Source organism: Perognathus longimembris, chromosome 15 (genome assembly GCF_023159225.1).
Source record: "Perognathus longimembris pacificus isolate PPM17 chromosome 15, ASM2315922v1, whole genome shotgun sequence".
NCBI lineage: Eukaryota > Metazoa > Chordata > Mammalia > Rodentia > Heteromyidae > Perognathus > Perognathus longimembris.
This window is the reverse complement of record NC_063175.1, coordinates 10,595,737-10,614,532: the sequence shown is the minus strand read 5'-3', so window position 1 is coordinate 10,614,532 and position 18,796 is coordinate 10,595,737. Positions and strand designations below refer to the sequence as shown.

The window sequence follows — 18,796 nt, the reverse complement described above, 5'->3', positions numbered from 1 at the left end:
AAAATTAGACTACAAAAACTCAAAGGGGGGAGGGGGGGCAGGGGAAATGAGGGAGGAGGTAACAAGGTGGATAAGAAATGTACTCGCTGCCTTACATATGAAACTGTAACCCCTCTGTATATCACTTTGACAATAAAGAAATTTAAAAAAAACTCAGAGGGGAAGTTGCATCTATGCAAGTTTGTCCACTTTCCAGCTGGGCCATGGCTGAGAAATTAAACAGAAATTAATCTTTATTCAGAAGGTGGAAACACACAAAGTCTGGGACTTCAGGATACTATTGCTCAAAGCATAAGAAATAATGAAGGGCCAGACAGGGATGGCTCACACCTGTAATCCTAGCTACTTAGGAGGCAGGGATCTAAAGACTGAGGCTCAAAGTCATCCTAGGATGTCAAATCTGAGATATTCTTAACTTCCATTAACCAGCAAAACGCTGGAAGTAGAGATATAGCTCAAAAGGTACAGCACCAGCCTTGAGCAAAATAGCTAAGGAACAGTGCCTAGGCCCTGAGTTGAAGCTCCAGGATGAGCACACCCCCCCAAAAAAAAGGAAGGAAAAGAGTCTGTGAAATGCAAGTGCATGTTTCTTTTAATTCTCCTCTTAAGATACCTGTAGGGTAAGGCATGTTTAACACTAGGGTGCTAACCACACCTAAACCCAAGTTTTAAATTAAGTAACAGACTTTCCAAAAAAGAATCCCAGAAAGACACTGCTGATTACATATCAAATGTGTATCACTAAAAAGAAAGCGGTACCAGTAGCTTAAATCTGTAATTCCAGCTATTCAGTGTGTGAGATCTGAGGACTGAGGTCCTGAGCCAGCCCAGTTAGAAAAGCATTTGAGACTTTGTTTCCAATTAGTCATCAAAATGGTAGGCAACAGGCATGGATAAAGTGGCAGAGTACCAACTGCACAAGGAAGCAGAGAAATGTGAAGCCCTGAGTTGAAAGTATGCACATGTATGAAAATAGAATTAGAAAACTTGGGGGAATGGGTGGGATTGGGGTCGGTAGGGGAGAATGACAGAAGGGTTGACATTGATCAAGATGCAATGGAAGCTGGAAGTGGACATTGTGGCTCAAGAGGTAGAGTGCTAGCCTTAAGCAAAAAGAAGCCAGGGACAGTGCTCAGGCTCTGAGTTCAAGCCCCAGGACTGGCAAAAAAAAAAAAAGATGCAATGGACTCATAAGCTGACAGGTTGAACTGAAACTCTTTGTATAACTACTTAATAATACAAATAAATACATAAAATATTTATAATGGAAAACATAACAAGGAATAAATATGGCCCCCCAACAAAGAAATTGACAAGTTTTTGATGAAGGTTCTTCTAGGTTGTACCCCTGTCCAAGTTGCTACAACACACCCCACCTTCAAGAATATTCCAACTGCCATGTTCAAAAAAAAAACAAAAAAACTGACAACGTGGCCATTTTGTTCCCTTCTTAAGCCTTCCTGACACATTAACTGAGCCCACATCGACTCATGTGAGATATGCACTTGACCTTGTTGTTCTTGGGGTCTGTTCCACGATCGCCCCAGGAGAAGGCAGGATGAGGTTTCTGTGAGCCTCTATGAGCAGAGTGCTCATCAACCTGTCAGTGTTCAAGACTGGACTTTTGTGTGCCCTTCCTGCCCTTGGGAACAATTGAAGCCCTCATAGGAGGGCCGCTTGAACCCATGAAATCACCAAAAGATCTCACAAAAATGTGAAAAACATGGCACCCAAGTAGGGAGTTTCATGCAGTGCCCCCTGAGCTGCCGGCAGGAGCTTGGGGTACATCAGCTCCTGTGTGGTTCTGTGCATGTCCACCAATGATCCTGAGAACACACTCAGGATTGAACGGGAGGCACTAAGTCATTGCAACATGGAGGCTGTGATTTCAGAATGTAGACGTTGAAATGCCATCTGTGGATCTAAACCAAAACTCCACGATGTATCAGTTAGAGAGTGATTCTGTAGATTGCGAAAGCCAGTTGTTTTTGTCACTGTAATTCCTAACCGGTTCCTGGTATTTGGAAAAAAAAATTTAGGCTATCTGGGTGCTGATGGTTCACATCTGTAATCCTAGCTTCACAGGCGGAAATGTGAGGATTGTAGTTACAAGCCAGCCCAGGCAGAAAAGTGTGTGAGACTCTTATCACCAATGAACCAGCAAAAAGCCAGACATGGAAGTATGGATCAAGTGGTAGAGCATGAAGCTTGAGTACAAAAGCCAATCAAGAATGAGAAGCCCTAAATTCAAGCCTCCATACTACTCTCACCAAAAATAAAATTTAGTCAGGTGAAGCCATAACTCAATACCCCATAACTTAATGCTTTTCTACTTTCTGTGACAAAGTACCCCGTGAAACATACAGAACGTATGCACTCCATTTCTATTAGGATGCTACACACACACACACACACACACACACACACACATACACACACACTAAAAAATTAATTTCCCAGGTAACCATTCCTTAATATCCTTCTTCCTTCCAATTAGCTGGTCTCCATCTCCAAACATCAAGCCCAACCCAGCCTGGTTTTTAGAATCCATTCTCCTTATCTCCGGATATTATGTATGCGGCCTATAAAAAGCCTTTGTAAACTGGCTGCTGAATATTTCATGACCAACAGATGCTTCAATGATGGAATTGGTTCCTGCTATTCAAAGTACCAGGGAACCCAAGGAGCAAGGTGTCACTGTTCTCCACTCACCGGGAAGGGTGCGGAGAGTGTGGGCTAAACCTCACTTTTATGGAAAAGCAGACAGCACAGCTGTCAGCCTGAACACCATCTTCCTAGGACCCTGGCTGTCAAATGGGCCTGGTGCTAAAGAAGAAACTCATTTGCCACCTGCTGCATTGGTAGGTAGCAAGTAACTGCAGGGAAGAAGGGTGGGGAGGCAGTGCCGGGAAGGAGGCCCTGACTCCGGGTCTGAGCAGAATCCTCTGAAGGTCTTCTGTCGAAGACTCTACCTCCCTTGATCTCACACCTGACTGCACCTCCTTCTACCATCCATCTTCCAGGAAGGTAGCTGCACAACTCTTAGCCATTTCCTCCGTATGGGAAAGTCTCTCCAAGGATGTGGAAGCAGCCGGGAGTCATCAGTCAGAGGAGAGCAATGATTTCCTTCTTGTTGTGGTGTGGGTATGAAGTATACCCACAAAGGCGCCTGTGTAGAAGGCTTGGTCCCCAGGCAGCTGACGGGGGACTGGATCCCGACAGTGTTACTTCACCAATGTGCTGTGGGGAGCCAAGGCCTGGCTGAAGGAAGTAAGTTACTGGGGATATACCTTCAAAGGGTTTATCATCTGTACCTCTCTGTCTGTCCCTCTCTGCCTCTCTGTCTTTGCCAGTCATCTCTGTCTGTGTTGCTGTCTGTCTCTGTCTCTGTTTCGTGTGTGTGTGTGTGTGTTTGTGTGTGTACTCTGTGTCTCTCTCCTTGCTTTCTGACTGCAATGAGGAGAGCAGCCTCTGCCGTGTGTGTGTGTGTGTGTGTGTGTGTGTGTGTGTGTGTGTGTGTGTACACTCTGTGTCTCCCTGCTTTCTGGCTGTGATGAGGTGAGCAGCCTCTGCTCTGTGTGTGTGTGTGTGTGTATGTGCGCGTGTTTCTCTCTGTGTCTCTCTCCCTGCTTTCTGGCTGCGATGAGGTAAGCAGCCTCTATTGTGTGTGTATGTCTGTGTGTGTGTGTGTGTGTGTGTGTGTGTGTGTTTCTCTCTGTCTCTCTCCCTGCTTTCTGGCTGTGATGAGGTGAGCAGCCTCTGCTCTATGTGTGTGTGTGTGTGCGTGTGTGTGTGTGTACTCTATGTGTCTCTCTCCCTGCTTTCTGGCTGCGATGAGGTGAGCAGCCTCTGCCACACTTCCTGCCATGATGCTACGCCTCACTTCAGGCCCACGGGGATGGAATCAGCCACCCATAAACTTAAACCTCTGAAACCTATTGGCGTAAATAAACCCTTCTTTCTTAAGTTATTTCTCAGAGCAATGAAAATTAACAAATACACTCCTTTATGATTCTTTCAGCACCGAGTCCATATCCCAGGCTGACAATTACATAGGGATGCCCATTTGTTCAGCTTTCTGCCATGGAGTGATGTCAAGCATTCTACCTACAATGAGAACAACAAGCTGAGAGTTTAAGAAACTTTCCCAAAACAATGCAGTCAACAGGTAGTAGAGCTAGATTCAGATCCTGAGGACACAGAGCCTGTCCTGTTGACTTCTACATGTCCAGTGGCCTACTCAAACACACCAGTAAGTGTCTGTCAGATGAGTAAACAAAAGTATCATAGTTTGAAGATCTGGTCAACAAACTGATTATCAATACACGTAACCTAATGTGCTGTAGTAACAGGGATACGTTTAAATAAAAGGCAGAGTCATTTTATTTTCATTGTTTATCATAGTCAAATAAGAAAAAGCTGGAGACTTCTGAAATCTTTTTCTTTTATCTTTGTATTTGTTGTACTGGACTAGAGCCTGAAATTGTGGCTTGCTTGGCTTTTTCGGTCAGGGCAGTCTGAATTCATTTCTTTAGTTATAAATAATAACATGATCTAAGGCTTCCTTAGCTAAAAATCATAGAGTAGAAACTCTGTATTGCAAATTTTAAACTATAATGGATATTATATCTATGCTACCCTAAAAAGGAATAAAAACCTAAAAGTCTTATCACTGATTTTATTAAAACTTTCAAGAAACATATAATTATTTTGTTAATTTCCATTTGATGGTGGGCTGATATGATTGATAATAAAACACTTATCTAATAATCTGCTCAATTAAATATTTTCTTGCCTTTTGCTTTATTATGACATAGCAAAACGCAGTAATAAGCCAAATGGCCTAAGGACTATTTGTAACAAAAACCAGATGCAAGCAGTTTTAAATATCTGCTACTATTTCCTTTCTTATGTCTAAACAAGGCTTTACAAGTTACAGACCTCTTTGCCTCTTTAAGCAGGCAGACTGAAGGTCGTTTTTCTTTCTTCAAGGTGCCCTTAGATATTCTGATTACAAGCATCCTGGGTCAGAACCTTGGGATGTGGCCCCTTTCTGTGTTTATTTTAGACACACACACTTGCGTGCATGGGGGATTATTATAAGGTTAGTATGACTTCTCTTTAGGAACGACTCCTGTTCAGACCTGCACGGGATAAACACACTTTTCTTTTCTACCACTAGGACAGCTCTGACAACTGTTTACGAAAGTGAGCTTCGCCTGCTAAACATCTCACCTATTCATGGTTCTCACCAAAGTGCAAGAGGCTTTTCCTTTCCTTCTCCTTTCTAATTCTGTCTCCCAAACACTGGACAAGATCCCAAAGAACAGAAAAGACACATAATTAGTAATAATGTGAGGATGTAAATGCAAGCAAATGTATCACAGGAGCTAACATTTTGCTCCAAATAGCAAAGCAAAAAAATTGGGGGGGGGGGAACATTTCAGAGATTGAATCCTTGCAAAACAGGGAGGTAAAAGATCTGCCCCTCTCTACCAGGTAGCGTATTGAAAGACATTCTGCATGGGAGACCTGAAGAGCCCGAGCCAGTGGTTCCGCTGAGGTCATGCCGCTGGGGTCATGCCGCTGGGGTCACGCCACTGGGGTCATGCCGCTGGGGTCACACCGCTGGGGTCATGTGGCTGGGGTCACCCGGCTGGGGTCAAGCCTTTGCCATCTTGCTGACCTCAGCAAGCGACTGGTTCCCTCTCCACCTCCCACCCTGCACCAGGCGCAGAACACAGCTGAGAAGAGGGGACTCGGGAAAAGCCCACAGAGGCCAGGCACAGGTGGGGGCCCACACTTGTCACCCACCCCACCTAGGGGACTGACATCTGAGGATCACAGCTGGAAGCTAGCTCAGACAGCAAAGTTCATGAGACTTTGATCTCCAATTAACTATCGGGAAAAAAAAAAAAAAAGCCCAAAGTGGATCTGTGGCTCTAGTGGGAGATCACCAGCTTTGAGTGACCAGAAGCTCAGGGACAGTGCCCAGGCCCTGAGTGCAAGCCCTAGTGCCGGCACACACTCACGCACACCCACACACATGCACAACACGCACGTGTGCACATCCACACACACAGATTCACCAGAAGTCCAGGCCCGTCCTCCACTGTGCGTGTCATTTTTCATGTTAATGACCTTTCAGAACAAAGGTTTTAGAACATTAGTATGGTCCTTGACCAAAAGGTCAACTTGTTTTTTAGAACTAATTGCACACCTGTTACACGGAGTGTGTAATAATTACACAGACTGTTGCTGTGTCTCTTTGCAAAGCTTATGTGTGATATAAATATTTCATGAATATGAATTCATCAGATGATAATACTTGTAAGATATTCTTTTCACAGGACTATGAGTACCTAGAAAGTATAGTAGTCTTGTAATTTGGAGGATATTTTTCAACTAGAACCCAATAAGTAAATGAATCCCAAGAAAGAAAGACTAAGACCTGCTCACCCCTTCAGCCTGCAAGAGCATACATTAATAATGGTGACTGTTTAAACCAACTCAAACAGAGAGAATATGAGCACCTACTGAATCAAAAACTAAAAATGAAAGCTCATGCTTCAGTGCATGAACAAGGTATTGAGTCTTTTGCAAGGGCTCTAGGACGTACCACAAAAAGACTTCATGATTCCTATCACAGAAGGAAAGCAGGAATTCACACAGGCCAAATGGAGCTAGTCTCACTGACGCAGCTTTCTGTGTCTGTATCTGTGTGTGTGAATTCAGGGCCTAGGGTGAGCACGTTATTACTTGAGTCACAGTTCGATTTCTGGCTTTTTGTTGGTTAGCTGGACACAAGAGCCTCACATACTTTCCTACCTAGGCTGCCTTCAAACCTTGACCTTGGCTTTCAGCCTCCTTAATAGCTTGGATTTTAGACATGAACCACCAGCTTTCACTTTCTTAACATGAATAAAGACTGTTAAAGTCAGAGCTGGGAATCTTGGCTTAGCAGTAGAGTGTTTGCCTAGCATGCATGAAGCCCTGGGTTCGATTCCTCAGCACCACATATATAGAAAAAGGCAGAAGTGGAGCTGTGGCTCAAGAGGTAGAGCAAAAGCAGCTCAGGGACAGTGCCCAGGCCCTGAGTTCAAGCCCCAGGACTGGCAAAAAAAACCAACGTGTTAAAGTCAGAGCCATATTAGGGAGTGTGCTTACAGCTAAGTCTTTAATGTTTTTCCATCCAAGGAGGGAAGTTCTTCCATCTTTCTATCCTTAGAGGACAGGGTTATAGAGAACCGAGTCAGTGTAGGCAGTGTTACATAGAGTCAATGGGCATTAAATTAGCCACCTTCACTAACAACCTCAGTGTAAGCCTTGTTCCATGGGCACCTGAGGCTGTGTTGGCCATTTGGGAACTGTCTGACTTTTATAATCAAGATGCTAGAATATATCAAGTGACTCAAAACTTCCTCAGGATGCTGCCTTGTTACCTACGTATCCCACTTTGCAACACAATATGAGATTACATGTATCTGTCCACCCACACACCTATGTCTGTTATGACCGGTGTGAGATCACATGTATCTGTCCACCCACACACCTATGTCTGTTATGACAGCGTGAGATCACATGTATCTATCATCCCACACACCTATGCCTGTTATAACAGCGTGAGATCACATGTATCTGTCCACCCACACACCTATGTCTGTTATGACCAATGTGAGATCACATGTATCCACCCACCCACACACCTATGTCTGCTATGACAGCATGAGGTCACATGTATCTGTCTACCCACACACCTATGTCTGTTATGACTGGTGTGAGATCACATGTATCTGTCCACCCACATACCTATGTCTGTTATGGCTAGTTGCTGTGGGCTACTTAGAATGGAGCTCAGATGCAGGGGAAGGACCAGGTTCATGAAGGAGATTCAAGACCGTCACAGGAAAGCAGAGAGCAGCTCTGAGGCTGCGTGTCCAAGTCCACGTCTTGCTATGGCGTAGGAACACCAGTAAGTTCAGAGATGTATACATATTGGTTAACAGCATAGAAAACAGAAATAGGGACAGAGCCTGGTGGTTTTAACAGGAATGGAGGAGAGGATGTGCCCTAAATTTGAATTAACACAAGAGGTCACCCACTCAGGATCCAAGGTGACACATTCCAGCCAGAGGGAATGACAGGACAGTTTCTTGATCTGTGGGTAATTCTGTAACAGAACACCTGAGGCTGGGTGGTTTATAAAGCGGAGGGGTTGACTTCTTTCCGTTCTGGAGGCTGGGAAACCTAAGAACATGGCTCTGATCTCAGCCAGGGCTGCTGCCTAGTGTGACAGGGACCATGTACCAAAAGAACTCATCCTTTTACCAAAGTCCACCCCCCCCCCCAGTACTGGCCTTAATCCACTCATGCCAAGGCTGTCCTCGTCCATCCCCCAGGCTCCCCTTAAAGGCCACCAAATTTCATCATAAGTCTGGAAGAGGCATTCAAACCATGGCAGACTCACCAGTTCAAAACAATGAGAGTTCTACAATTAACTACTGTTTGGACAATCATTTTATATTGTGTTTAACCTTATATCTGTTCACGTGATCTCTACAAAGGCAAGTAATCCTGAAGAATGTGGACCTCCAGTTGCAAAGGGGGAAGACTTAGCAGAAGGAGCTGGCAGTGGCTCAGCTACGGGACCTGCGTCGAACGTGCCTGGAAGTGGGTGCAGAGGCCGATTTCTTCCTAGGCCTGACATCTTGTCTGGACTCCCATCCCCAGACTTGCCAGTGATCTGAGGGCCGGGCATCTGCAACGGGAATTCCTGCTTCAGTCCCTGGTGTATCTGGTCCTCCAGAAACACAGCACAGCAGGGGCTGACGGAGCCTGCAGCCATCGACCACCCAGTCGGGAAGAACACACAGGCACACGTGGGGAGAGGGGCTTGCAGTGGGCCTTGGCCAGTGGGATGCTCTGGAGCAGCCCTGGCCTCCACAACATCCCAGCCTCACCGCTCGACAACACGCACTATAGTTCTGGGTGTGGCTGCCACAGCAGGAACACCAGAATCAATGGAAACCACCCCCTTAGCCTTGTTTTCCACCCAGCTCTGTGCACGTCCAGAAGGGAGGGTGCTGGGGCTTGAACTCAGTGCCTCACCTTCTCACTTGCCTTTTCTGCTCAAGGTTGGTGTTCTACTGCTTGAGCCACACCTCCACTGCCGGCCGTTTGCCGGTTAGCTGCAGATAATCTCACAAACTTTCCTGTCCCAAGTGGCTTCAAACTGTAATCCTTAGCTCTCAGCCACCTGGGTAGCTAGGATGGTATGCAGGTTGGGATTCCAAGGACCTGGGCTCTTTGCTTTCTCTCTTTTTCACTCACTAGCCATAACGGGAAGTTTTCCCGACTGTTTACGCTTCCTGACTTGACATGGAGACCATAAGGACGCGTGCAGTCATCCACTGACGGAAACCTCTCAAACTATAAGCTAAAAAATCCTTCCTCTATATAAACTGATCTCGGGCATTTTATTACAGTAACAGAGAGCTAACAATTCCCAGGGAAGGGTTTTGCTGTAAGTTGTCCCATAAACACCTCCAGGCAGCTGGGGAATGGTCCCCCGCTCCTGAATGGGGATTCAGATTTACACCAAAGCAGCCACTGTATGCGACTTTTGGAAAGAAATTCTGGCAGAGTAAGTCAGTCTGCATGGAAGAACCAGGAACTCCCATCCTTGAACCACCAGGAATAATATTCTAGTCAGTGAAAACAAGAGCGGGGAGCAGCCAGGTCTACCACCAGACACTGGGGAAGTAAGGGCCATTCCCCGATGGCCCGCCACATCTAAGTGACCTTGTCCACAGTGAAGACCCATCCCCTATGGCTCAGGCAGCTCTCTGTTAATGCCACGCCCCACCTTGTGCCCAGGTCTTCCTGCCTGGCTGATGTCTTCCTTACATCAACATTCCCCTTGGCTTCTTGGTTCTCCCATCACTTTTAATAACAAATTCACTGCATTCTATTGTCCCTTTTTTAAAAGTCCAAAGTGATTCGTGATTTCTGGTGAGCTCTAACAACCTTTCTGACACAACTGATGTAACTGAGATAATTCCATATCTGATTATCTTAGTCCTTGAGTTGAGCTGTTTATTTCTAGGTGAGCCCTTCACAGTTTGCAAGGTGATTTTCCAGTCTTGGTTGACTCCTTTGTCACTCTAGGTGGGAAACATGCCTAGGAGGCAGGTGGCTCCCCCGGGGCCGGGTGGCCAGCGAACACCGACAGGCACCACCTTGCTTACTTGAAGATGCCAGGTCAGCCCTCACTTACTTCAGAATTACCTGCCAGCCTAAGTCCCAGCCCTCTTCGTTCCCTAACACCCATGCGTTAAGCATACTGGATCTGCAATCTTCTCACCCTAATTTGTATGTGTACACATTGGCAAAGGGTGAGAGAGACCCAAGACCTCACACGTAACACAAAGCTCTCTACCACTGAGCTACATCCAAAGCCCACTGTGATAACAGCTTTAAAACTATTTTGGCGTACAACTACAAATCGCCCTTTTTCCTCTCCATCGCAGTGCTATGAGGCTCACCCACTCAACCCCGGGCACAGTGACAACATCGCCGGTATTCAGGTATTCATCCTCTGAGTCCTAAAAGAGCAAAATACATGGAAATTGCTGGCCTAAGCAACTGGAAATTTTCACTTGGAATTAACTTAGGGACTACTCAAACTAACTCCAGAATTCAAGGACTAACTCAGAAACGACTAACTTTTAGCCCAAACAGTCCCCTGTCTTGGCATCTCTGTGGGTACACCGAGGAAAGTTTAGTCACACAAGCAAAGGTGGGGAGTGTCTGGTAGTGTGGCCGTTGTGTGTATCCCTCCTTGCTAGTTCAGGGGTCTGTATCAGTTTCACGCAGTCCCAGAAAGGCAGGGTCTGAGACCATGTCGGCATGGTCCCCTGAGGATGCTTCAAATTCACTCTGTGGATTTAGGCCCAGACCAAGGGAACTAGAGTACAGGGCTTGCTGGTGGCCTGCACGCTTGCCACTGAACTTGTCTGTCAGATGCACTCGTCTGAGAACTATGTATGAGTGGAAACTGACCATTCCAAGAACCTGAGGACAAGTCCCCACGGAAACCACACAGACCCTTTCACCACATAGGGTCTATCACCTCTGTAGCCTGATAGAATCTTTCAAACATGGCTCCCACAAATGAACAGATTATGAAAAAAAAAAATGTGTGAGATCCCTTCCTGGAGTCGTCCATCTGCTGTTACATCAACAAGCAAAGAAGCAAGGCTAGACTGAATATGCGTCAGTCCCACTTCCTGGCACTGACATGTAGGAAGAGAAAAGGAAACCATGGGAATGCCGTTCCCAGATTCTCATTGGCAAACTACTTGCGGGTTTCCCTCTTGAACCTGTTCTTGCTATTGCTCAGCACCAGCATACCCCCCAGGGGCCTTGAGCTTTGCGGATGCTTTGAGCATCTGTGCAGGATGGGTAACATTTCTCTCAATCCAGAACGGTCTTCACACATGGAACATCTGGGCCTTGTTTTTGACTTTATGTCTACAGTACAGTCTTCCTGATAGGCTCAGTCACGGTGTTTCTGGGCTTAATCTATGGGCACTTCTAAAGCTGTCACACAGTCAGTGATGCCAACTTTGGGATTAAAAAAAAAAAAAAAAGCTCAGGGCTGCCACATCAACATGAATGGGGAAAGCTCAGCTGATCTTCTGAGAAAACAGTGGCAGTCCATCTTGATTCATAAGCAATAGGTAATTCAATTCTACATATGAGAGAACTCATTTTTTAAAGCATTATATTCTGAAAGCTCCGGCCCTGAATAGGAGTTGCTTGTAGGTTATAATCTTGTTTCTGAGGCCATAAATTATTCTGTTTATGTTGAACTTTAGGAATGAGTCTGTGGTGGTTTGATAAGGATTTGCATAAACTCCCATTTCTCCAGCCTTTCTTAATGTGTATTAAACATTTAAATAACTTAGAAGAGCTATTATTTAGGTTCTTCTTGAGACAGGAAAATCAACATGGCATCTGGAGTCATAACTACAGGGGTGAATGATCATAATATGCTTTTTAAATTTAATAATAAATGAGAAGAGTGGAAACAGAAGGAGTCATTATTTTCTGTTCTGTGTACACCATGGTCTTTGCTTATTCGCCCAAAGCATCTGTGAGTAACAAGGAAATCACCATTCGTGACCTTTCCCATGACTCTGCAGGTTGCAGGTTGGGCCAAGTCCATTTCCCTTTCCCTTCATGGAAACACATAGCTGTTTTACTTACCTGTGGACTTATCATGGCAGTGTGTTAGCTAAACAACAATGACTTAGCTCAGGGAGGTTCTGTTTCTATAACTGTGCAAGGACTTCAAACAAATTTTAAAATCAGATGATGCTCCTAATTGAGAGTTTCTGAAAACATAGTTAGACTTTTTGTTTTTTAGGGCCTTGAGGTTCTTGCTAGTGCCCTGAGAAGTATTTAAAACTTTATGGTAGAAACATACTTTAGGAGCTATACATATAATGCAACCACTGTTTTCCATTGAGTAAAGTCATATTTTAGAAATCTCAGCTGCATAGGAAGAAGGTATGGCAGGAGCCAGGCTTCCCACCCCCTCCTCCTACTGCAGGGCTCAGGAATTCAAGCACTGCGCTGCTTTTTCTAATGACCATATTCTCCCCTGAATCTCGATATGTAAATGCATATACCAGTGTTGCCATGCCATCTGCCTTTGAGTTAGCCTTAACTAGCCAAAACATCCCAGATGTGCTGCCAAGCCCACTAATACAGATTGAATGGGAACTTACAAAGGAGACCATCTGGGGAAGTGACTCAAACATGACCCACTCCTGCCAGACCACCCCTGCGGAACAGGTAACTTTATTCCACTGAATAAAGAGAAGCCCAGGATCTTGGATAAAGGCATGTGCCTGTCATCCTAGTACTTGGGAGCCTGAGACAGCAGAACTGAGAGTTCCAGGCAAGCCTGGAATTCACAGCAAGATTATGCGTCAAAAAGGAGGAGAGGGCTGGGGATATGGCCTAGTGGCAAGAGTGCTTGCCTCGTATACATGAAGCCCTGGGTTCAATTCCCCAGCACCACATATATAGAAAACGGCAGAAGGGGCGCTGTGGCTCAAGTGGCAGAGTGCTACCCTTGAGCAAAAAGAAGCCAGGGACAGTGCTCAGGCCCTAAGTCCAAGGCCCAGGACTGGCAAAAAAAAAAAAAGGAGGAGGAGAAAGGAGGGAGGAAGGAAAGGAAGGAATGGGGGGAGGAAAGAAAAAAAGTAAGGAAAGGAAAAAGGAGTGATTCTGAATAGGAAGCACTGAACACTCAGACACATTAAGTTGTAATGCCCTTGTACAACCTTTGGAAGTCCACAAATATTTAAATTAAAAATTTAAATCTAAATTTAAAGCCGAGGAGTCCCACAAAATATACCCAAACTGCATATACTATATTATGAAACAATAAAAGTATCTTACCTTGCATCGTTGCTTTTGTCGGTTCTGAGAAGAGAGGAATGAGCAAGAGGTAGATAAGGTAGACAAAGGACAGTCCATTGTATCGAAATGCACACGCTGTGATTGGGAAGAAAGGAGAGAAAGAACATCATTAATAATGATAGGGTAACAGAACCTGGGTGTATATAAGTGATGCGATGGTAGCAGATATTACTGGATTAAATAGTATCACTTCCTACAGACATATGTCAACCCCAAAATAATAGAGTTCATATCAATTCCATATTCATTATGTTGAGTGCAATATGAAACAGGAAATTAAAATACGTGATCCCCATACTTTAAATCTCAGTAGGAAGTATGGCAATTAAGTTAGAGGAAAAACTAAAATCATAACAGTGACGATAAGTTTAATATCTACAATGTAAAGTATGTAAATTATGACATAAAAACAGAAAATGTGTGGGCAAATAGTGTAGATATTTAAAGTTGCACTGTCATCAGCTTAAAACACCCTGTTAGAGCTGTAAGATGTTTAAAGTAAGTTTAATTGTAACCATAAAGCAAAAGCCTGTAGTAGATTTATGAAAGACAAAAGCAGGATGTATCAAAGCATTCCACTAGAGAAGAGTCCTCAAAACAAAGGAGGGAGGAAAAGATGAAAGGAAATAATGAAGGCAATTAACAACATGGCAGCAGTGAACACTCCTTACCACTGAGTGTGAATATAGTAAATGCAACAGCCAAAGGAAGTGTAGCTAAATAGGCACTGTGCTGCTTATGGGAAGTTCATTCCATTTTGAAGGACAGACACAAACAAATGGCAAAGGGCCGGAGAAAGTTACCCATCCAAATGGTAATGGGAAGAAAACAGAGGTCGCTATACTTACATTGCAGAGAATATGACTTGAGAGAAACAAATATAAAATGAGTCAAGAAAGATGGTTCTATGATTGTAGAGAGGGTCTAACAGTTGTAAATCTATAAGAGCACTAAGTATGTAAAGTAAATGATGACAGGTATAAAGGAAGAGAGGGCCTGCAATATAGTAATAGCCCAGCATTCTGGAACGAACAGTTCATTCAGGCAGAAAGTCAATGACAAAATATCAGACTGAAACTCAATGTGAGACTCCATGAATCTAACAGACAGAAACAGCAGTAAAACCACATTCTTCTCCGGTACCCATGACAGATTCTTCTGGAAAGAATACATGTCACAAGCCAGGTACCAGTGGTGCGTGCCTGTAATTCTAGCTGCTCAGGAGGGTGAGACCTGAGGAACATGGTTCTGAGCTACCCAGGCAGGAAAGTCTGTAAGAGTCTTATCTCCAATTAACCACCAGAAAACCAGAAGTGGCTGAAAGTTGTAGAGCACTAGCCTTGAGCTAAAGAGCTCAGGGACAGCACCCCCCCAAACCCTGAGTTCAAGCCCCACAAACAACAACAACAATAAAAAAAGAAGATGGCTACTGTAAATGGAATTGTTTCCATAATTTCCTTTTGTTTGTACATTGCTGGTGTACAGAAAAGCTGCTGACTTTTGTGGATTTTGTATCCTGCTACTTTGCCAAAATGGTTTATTAGGTGTAGGAGTTGGGGACTGAGTTTTTTGGGTCTTTCAGATATAAGATCATGTCATCTGTGAGTAGGGATAACTTGATTTCTTCCTTGCCGATGTGGATCCCTTTGATGTCCTCCTCTTGCCTTATTGCTATGGCTAGGGATTCCAGCACTATGTTGAACAGAAGTGGGGAGAGTGGGCATCCTTGTCTTGTTCCTGAGTTTAGGGGAAATGATTTAAGTTTCTCTCCATTTAATATGTTGTTAGCAGTTGGTCTGTTGTATATGGCTTTTATTGTTTTGAGGAATGTTCCATCTATTCCTGTTCTCTCCAGAGCTTTTAATAAGTATGGGTGTTGTATTTTGTCAAAGGCTTTTTGGGCATCGACTGCAATAACAATGTGATTCTTGATTTTAGTTCTGTTTATGTGGTGAACTACATTGATTGATTTACGGATGTTGAACCATCCTTGTGACTGTGGGATGAAGCCTACTTGGTCATGATGTATGATTTTCTTGATCAGTTTCTGGATCCTGTTAGCTAATATTTTATTGAGGAGCTTTGCATCTGTGTTCATTAGTGATATTGGTCTGTAGTTCTCTTTTTTTGTTGGGTCTTTGCCTGGTTTGGGAATGAGTATGATATTAGCTTCATAGAATGAGTTTGGGATTTCTCCCTCTGTTTCTATTTCGCGGAAGAGTTTGAGGAGTATTGGTATTAGCTCCTCACTAAAGGTTTTATAGAATTCGTTGGTGAATCCATCTGGGCCTGGGCTTTTCTTTGTTGGGAGGTTCTTGATTACCCCCTTTATGTCACTGTAAGTTATTGGTTTATTTAGTTGATTTATTTCTTCTTGGTTCAGTTTGGGCAGTTTATACTTCTCTAAGAATTGATTCATTTCTGTAAAATTATTGTTTTTTACTGAGTAGAGGATCTGGAAATAGTTCCTTATGATTGTTTGAATATCATGTGTACTTGTAATTTTTCCAGTGGAGTCCCTGATTTTAAGTATATGAGTCTCTTCTTTTTTTGTAAGTCTTGTGAGGGGTCTGTCAATTTTATTTATTTTCTCAAAGAACCAGCTTTTAGTCTTATTTATTGGTTGAATGGTCTTTCTATTTTCAATCAGATTTTTCTCTTCTTTAATCTTTGTGATCTCCTCCTAGTCATTTTAGATTCGATCATTTCTTGTTTCTCCAGTTGTTTTAGTTTCATGGTGAGGTTATTCACCTGCTCTGCTTCCATTCTTTTAATGTGAGTGCTGAGGGCAATGATCTTGCCCCTGAGTACTGCTTTAGCTGTATCCCATAGGTTCCTTTGTGAGTATTTTTATTGTCATTGTGGCTTATGAATTCATTAATTTCATCTTTAATTTGGTCCGTGGCCCAAGTGTTGGATAGCAGTGTGGCGTTTAGCCTCCAAGAGTGTGTATAGCCTCTGTGGTAACCGTTATTATTGAAGGTTACCTTTAATCCACTGTGATCAGATATAATACATGGGATGACGTCAATACTTTTGTATTTGCAGAGCTTCTTTGTGTGGGCTATGACATGGTCTATTTTGGAGTATGATCCATGGGCTGCTGAGAAGAAGGTGTATTGGGTCTCTGTAGGGTGGAAGATTCTGTATAGATCTGTCAGATCCATTTGGGATATGGTGTTACTTAGGTCCTCAGCTCCCTTGCTGATCTTCTGGGTGTTGGATCTGTCTCTTGGATAGAGTGGGGTATTAAAGTCACCCACTATGATTGTGTTTGGGTCTATCTTGTTCTGTAATTTTGTGAGAATTTGCTTGACATAGTAGGGCCTCTTTTGTTCGGTGAGTATACATTTATCACCGTGATGTCTTGATTTTGGATTTTTCCTTGTATTAAAATGTAGTGTCCTTTTTTGTCTTTTTGAGTTGATTTTAATGAAAAGTCCAGCTTGTCTGAGATCAGGATGGCTACACCTGCCGTTTTGGTAGGTGCGTTTGCTTGGAAGATCTTGCTCCATCCTTTCATTCGAAGCCTGTTTTTGTCCCTTGTTGTAAGGTGGGTCTCTTGTAGACAACAGATGCCAACTTTTTGTTTGTGGATCCATTCTGCCAGTCTGCTCCTCTTTATCGGAGAGTTTATATGGTTTATATTCAAAGAGATCAAGGATAAGGGTGTTTTTTCTCCTTCCACTTTCTTGTTGGGCTGTTTTTTCCTCTTTTTTAATTTTTCTTGTCTTTAGTGAGCTGCTCTTTCTGGTCTCTGGCTATTGTAGTTTCTTTCTGTTTCTGTCTGTGGTGTCCTGTACGCTTTCTGATGGGTGCGATTCCCCCTCTTAGAATTCGCTGTAGGGCTGGTTTTTTATTCACATATTCTTTTAGATCCTCTTTGCAATGAAAAGATGTGGTTTCCCCTTCAAATGTGAACTCCAGCTTCGCTGGATATCCTAGGTTGCATATTGTTGGCATGTAGAATTTGGATGGTGTTCTTCCACTCACTTCGCTCTTGGTAGGTTTGTGTGGAGAGGTCTGCTGTTATTCGGATCCTCTTCCCATTGTAGTAAATTTCTTTCTTCCCTTTGGCTGCATTCAGAATTTGCTCTTTATTCTTTTTTTTTTTTTTTGGCCAGTCCTGGGCCTTGGACTCAGGGCCTGAGCACTGTCCCTGGCTTCTTCCCACTCAAGGCTAGCACTCTGCCACTTGAGCCACAGCACCGCTTCTGGCCGTTTTCTGTATATGTGGTGCTGGGGAATCGAACCTAGGGCCTCGTGTATCCGAGGCAGGCACTCTTGCCACTAGGCTATATCCCCAGCCCTGCTCTTTATTCTTGAGATCTGAAGTCTTGAATATTATGTGCCTTGGGGTGGCTTTTCTGGGGTCTGGCCTGCCAGGTGTCCTATAGGCTTCGTTTACCTGGATGGGGTCCCTTGTGAGATTGAGGAAGTTTTTTGCAATAACTTTATTGAAAATATGATGAAGCCCTCTGCTCTGGTATTCGGCTCCTTCTTCTATTCCAATTATGCATAGATTATATCTCTTGTCTTTGTCCACTAGTTCCTGGATTAGTCTGCCCTGAAGCTTCACCATTTCTTGGAGTGTGGTAATTTTCTGGTTCTTGTCGGCTGCCTCATCGTCCAAGAGAGAGATTCTGGATTCCATATAGTCAATTCTTTGTGCTGTGGATTCAGTTGCGGAGTTAATGGATGTCAGAGAGCTATTTATGGTTTTCAGATCAACTCTGATCGTGGAAATTTCTTCCTTTAAAGAGTTGTATTTTAAATCTATTTTTTCATGCAATTCACTCCTCAGGATGTTAAGATCTTCTTTAATGGAGGTTTGCGTTGTATCCATTTTTGCTTCCATTTCTTTCTTGGCTTCCTGGATGTCCTTCAAGACTTCCACTCTAAACTCCTGGAATTGTTTTCTGATTTCGTTTCTGACACTTTCCATCATTTCTGTTAACATGGCTTCATTTGCTTTTTTATTCTCCATGTCCTCTTCAGTCGTGCTGCTTTTTGGAGCTGGCGAGTTGGCTTGCCCTTTGATGAACTGTTATATTTCTTTGTGATTTGTGCATCTGGAGATGTGTGGGGCCCAGTGGGGTCAACTGTCTGGGCGAGGGTTAGCACCCTCAGACTGCACCTCCGCTGCGAGAGGGGCGCGTGATCAGGCCCAGGTGTCCCTGCTGGGCTGGAGTTGCCCACCAGCGCCTGTGATTTTAGTTGTAAAAGTCTGCGAGGTCCAGGCGCCTCTGGTGGGGCTTGCCCTGCCTGCCGTCCCCAGGCCCCTGTTGGGAAGGGGGCGGGG

At 44.0% G+C, this 18,796-nt stretch overlaps 1 protein-coding gene across 1 annotated transcript in view; it reads right to left on the bottom strand.

Moving 5' to 3' along the window:
• The window catches only part of Piezo2 (piezo type mechanosensitive ion channel component 2), a 343,119-nt gene that overhangs the window by 263,783 nt on the left and 60,540 nt on the right, over nt 1-18,796 (bottom strand). Inside the window, 1 exon segment of the mRNA XM_048363082.1 lies at nt 13,474-13,569. Coding sequence (XP_048219039.1) covers nt 13,474-13,569 — 96 coding nt within the window.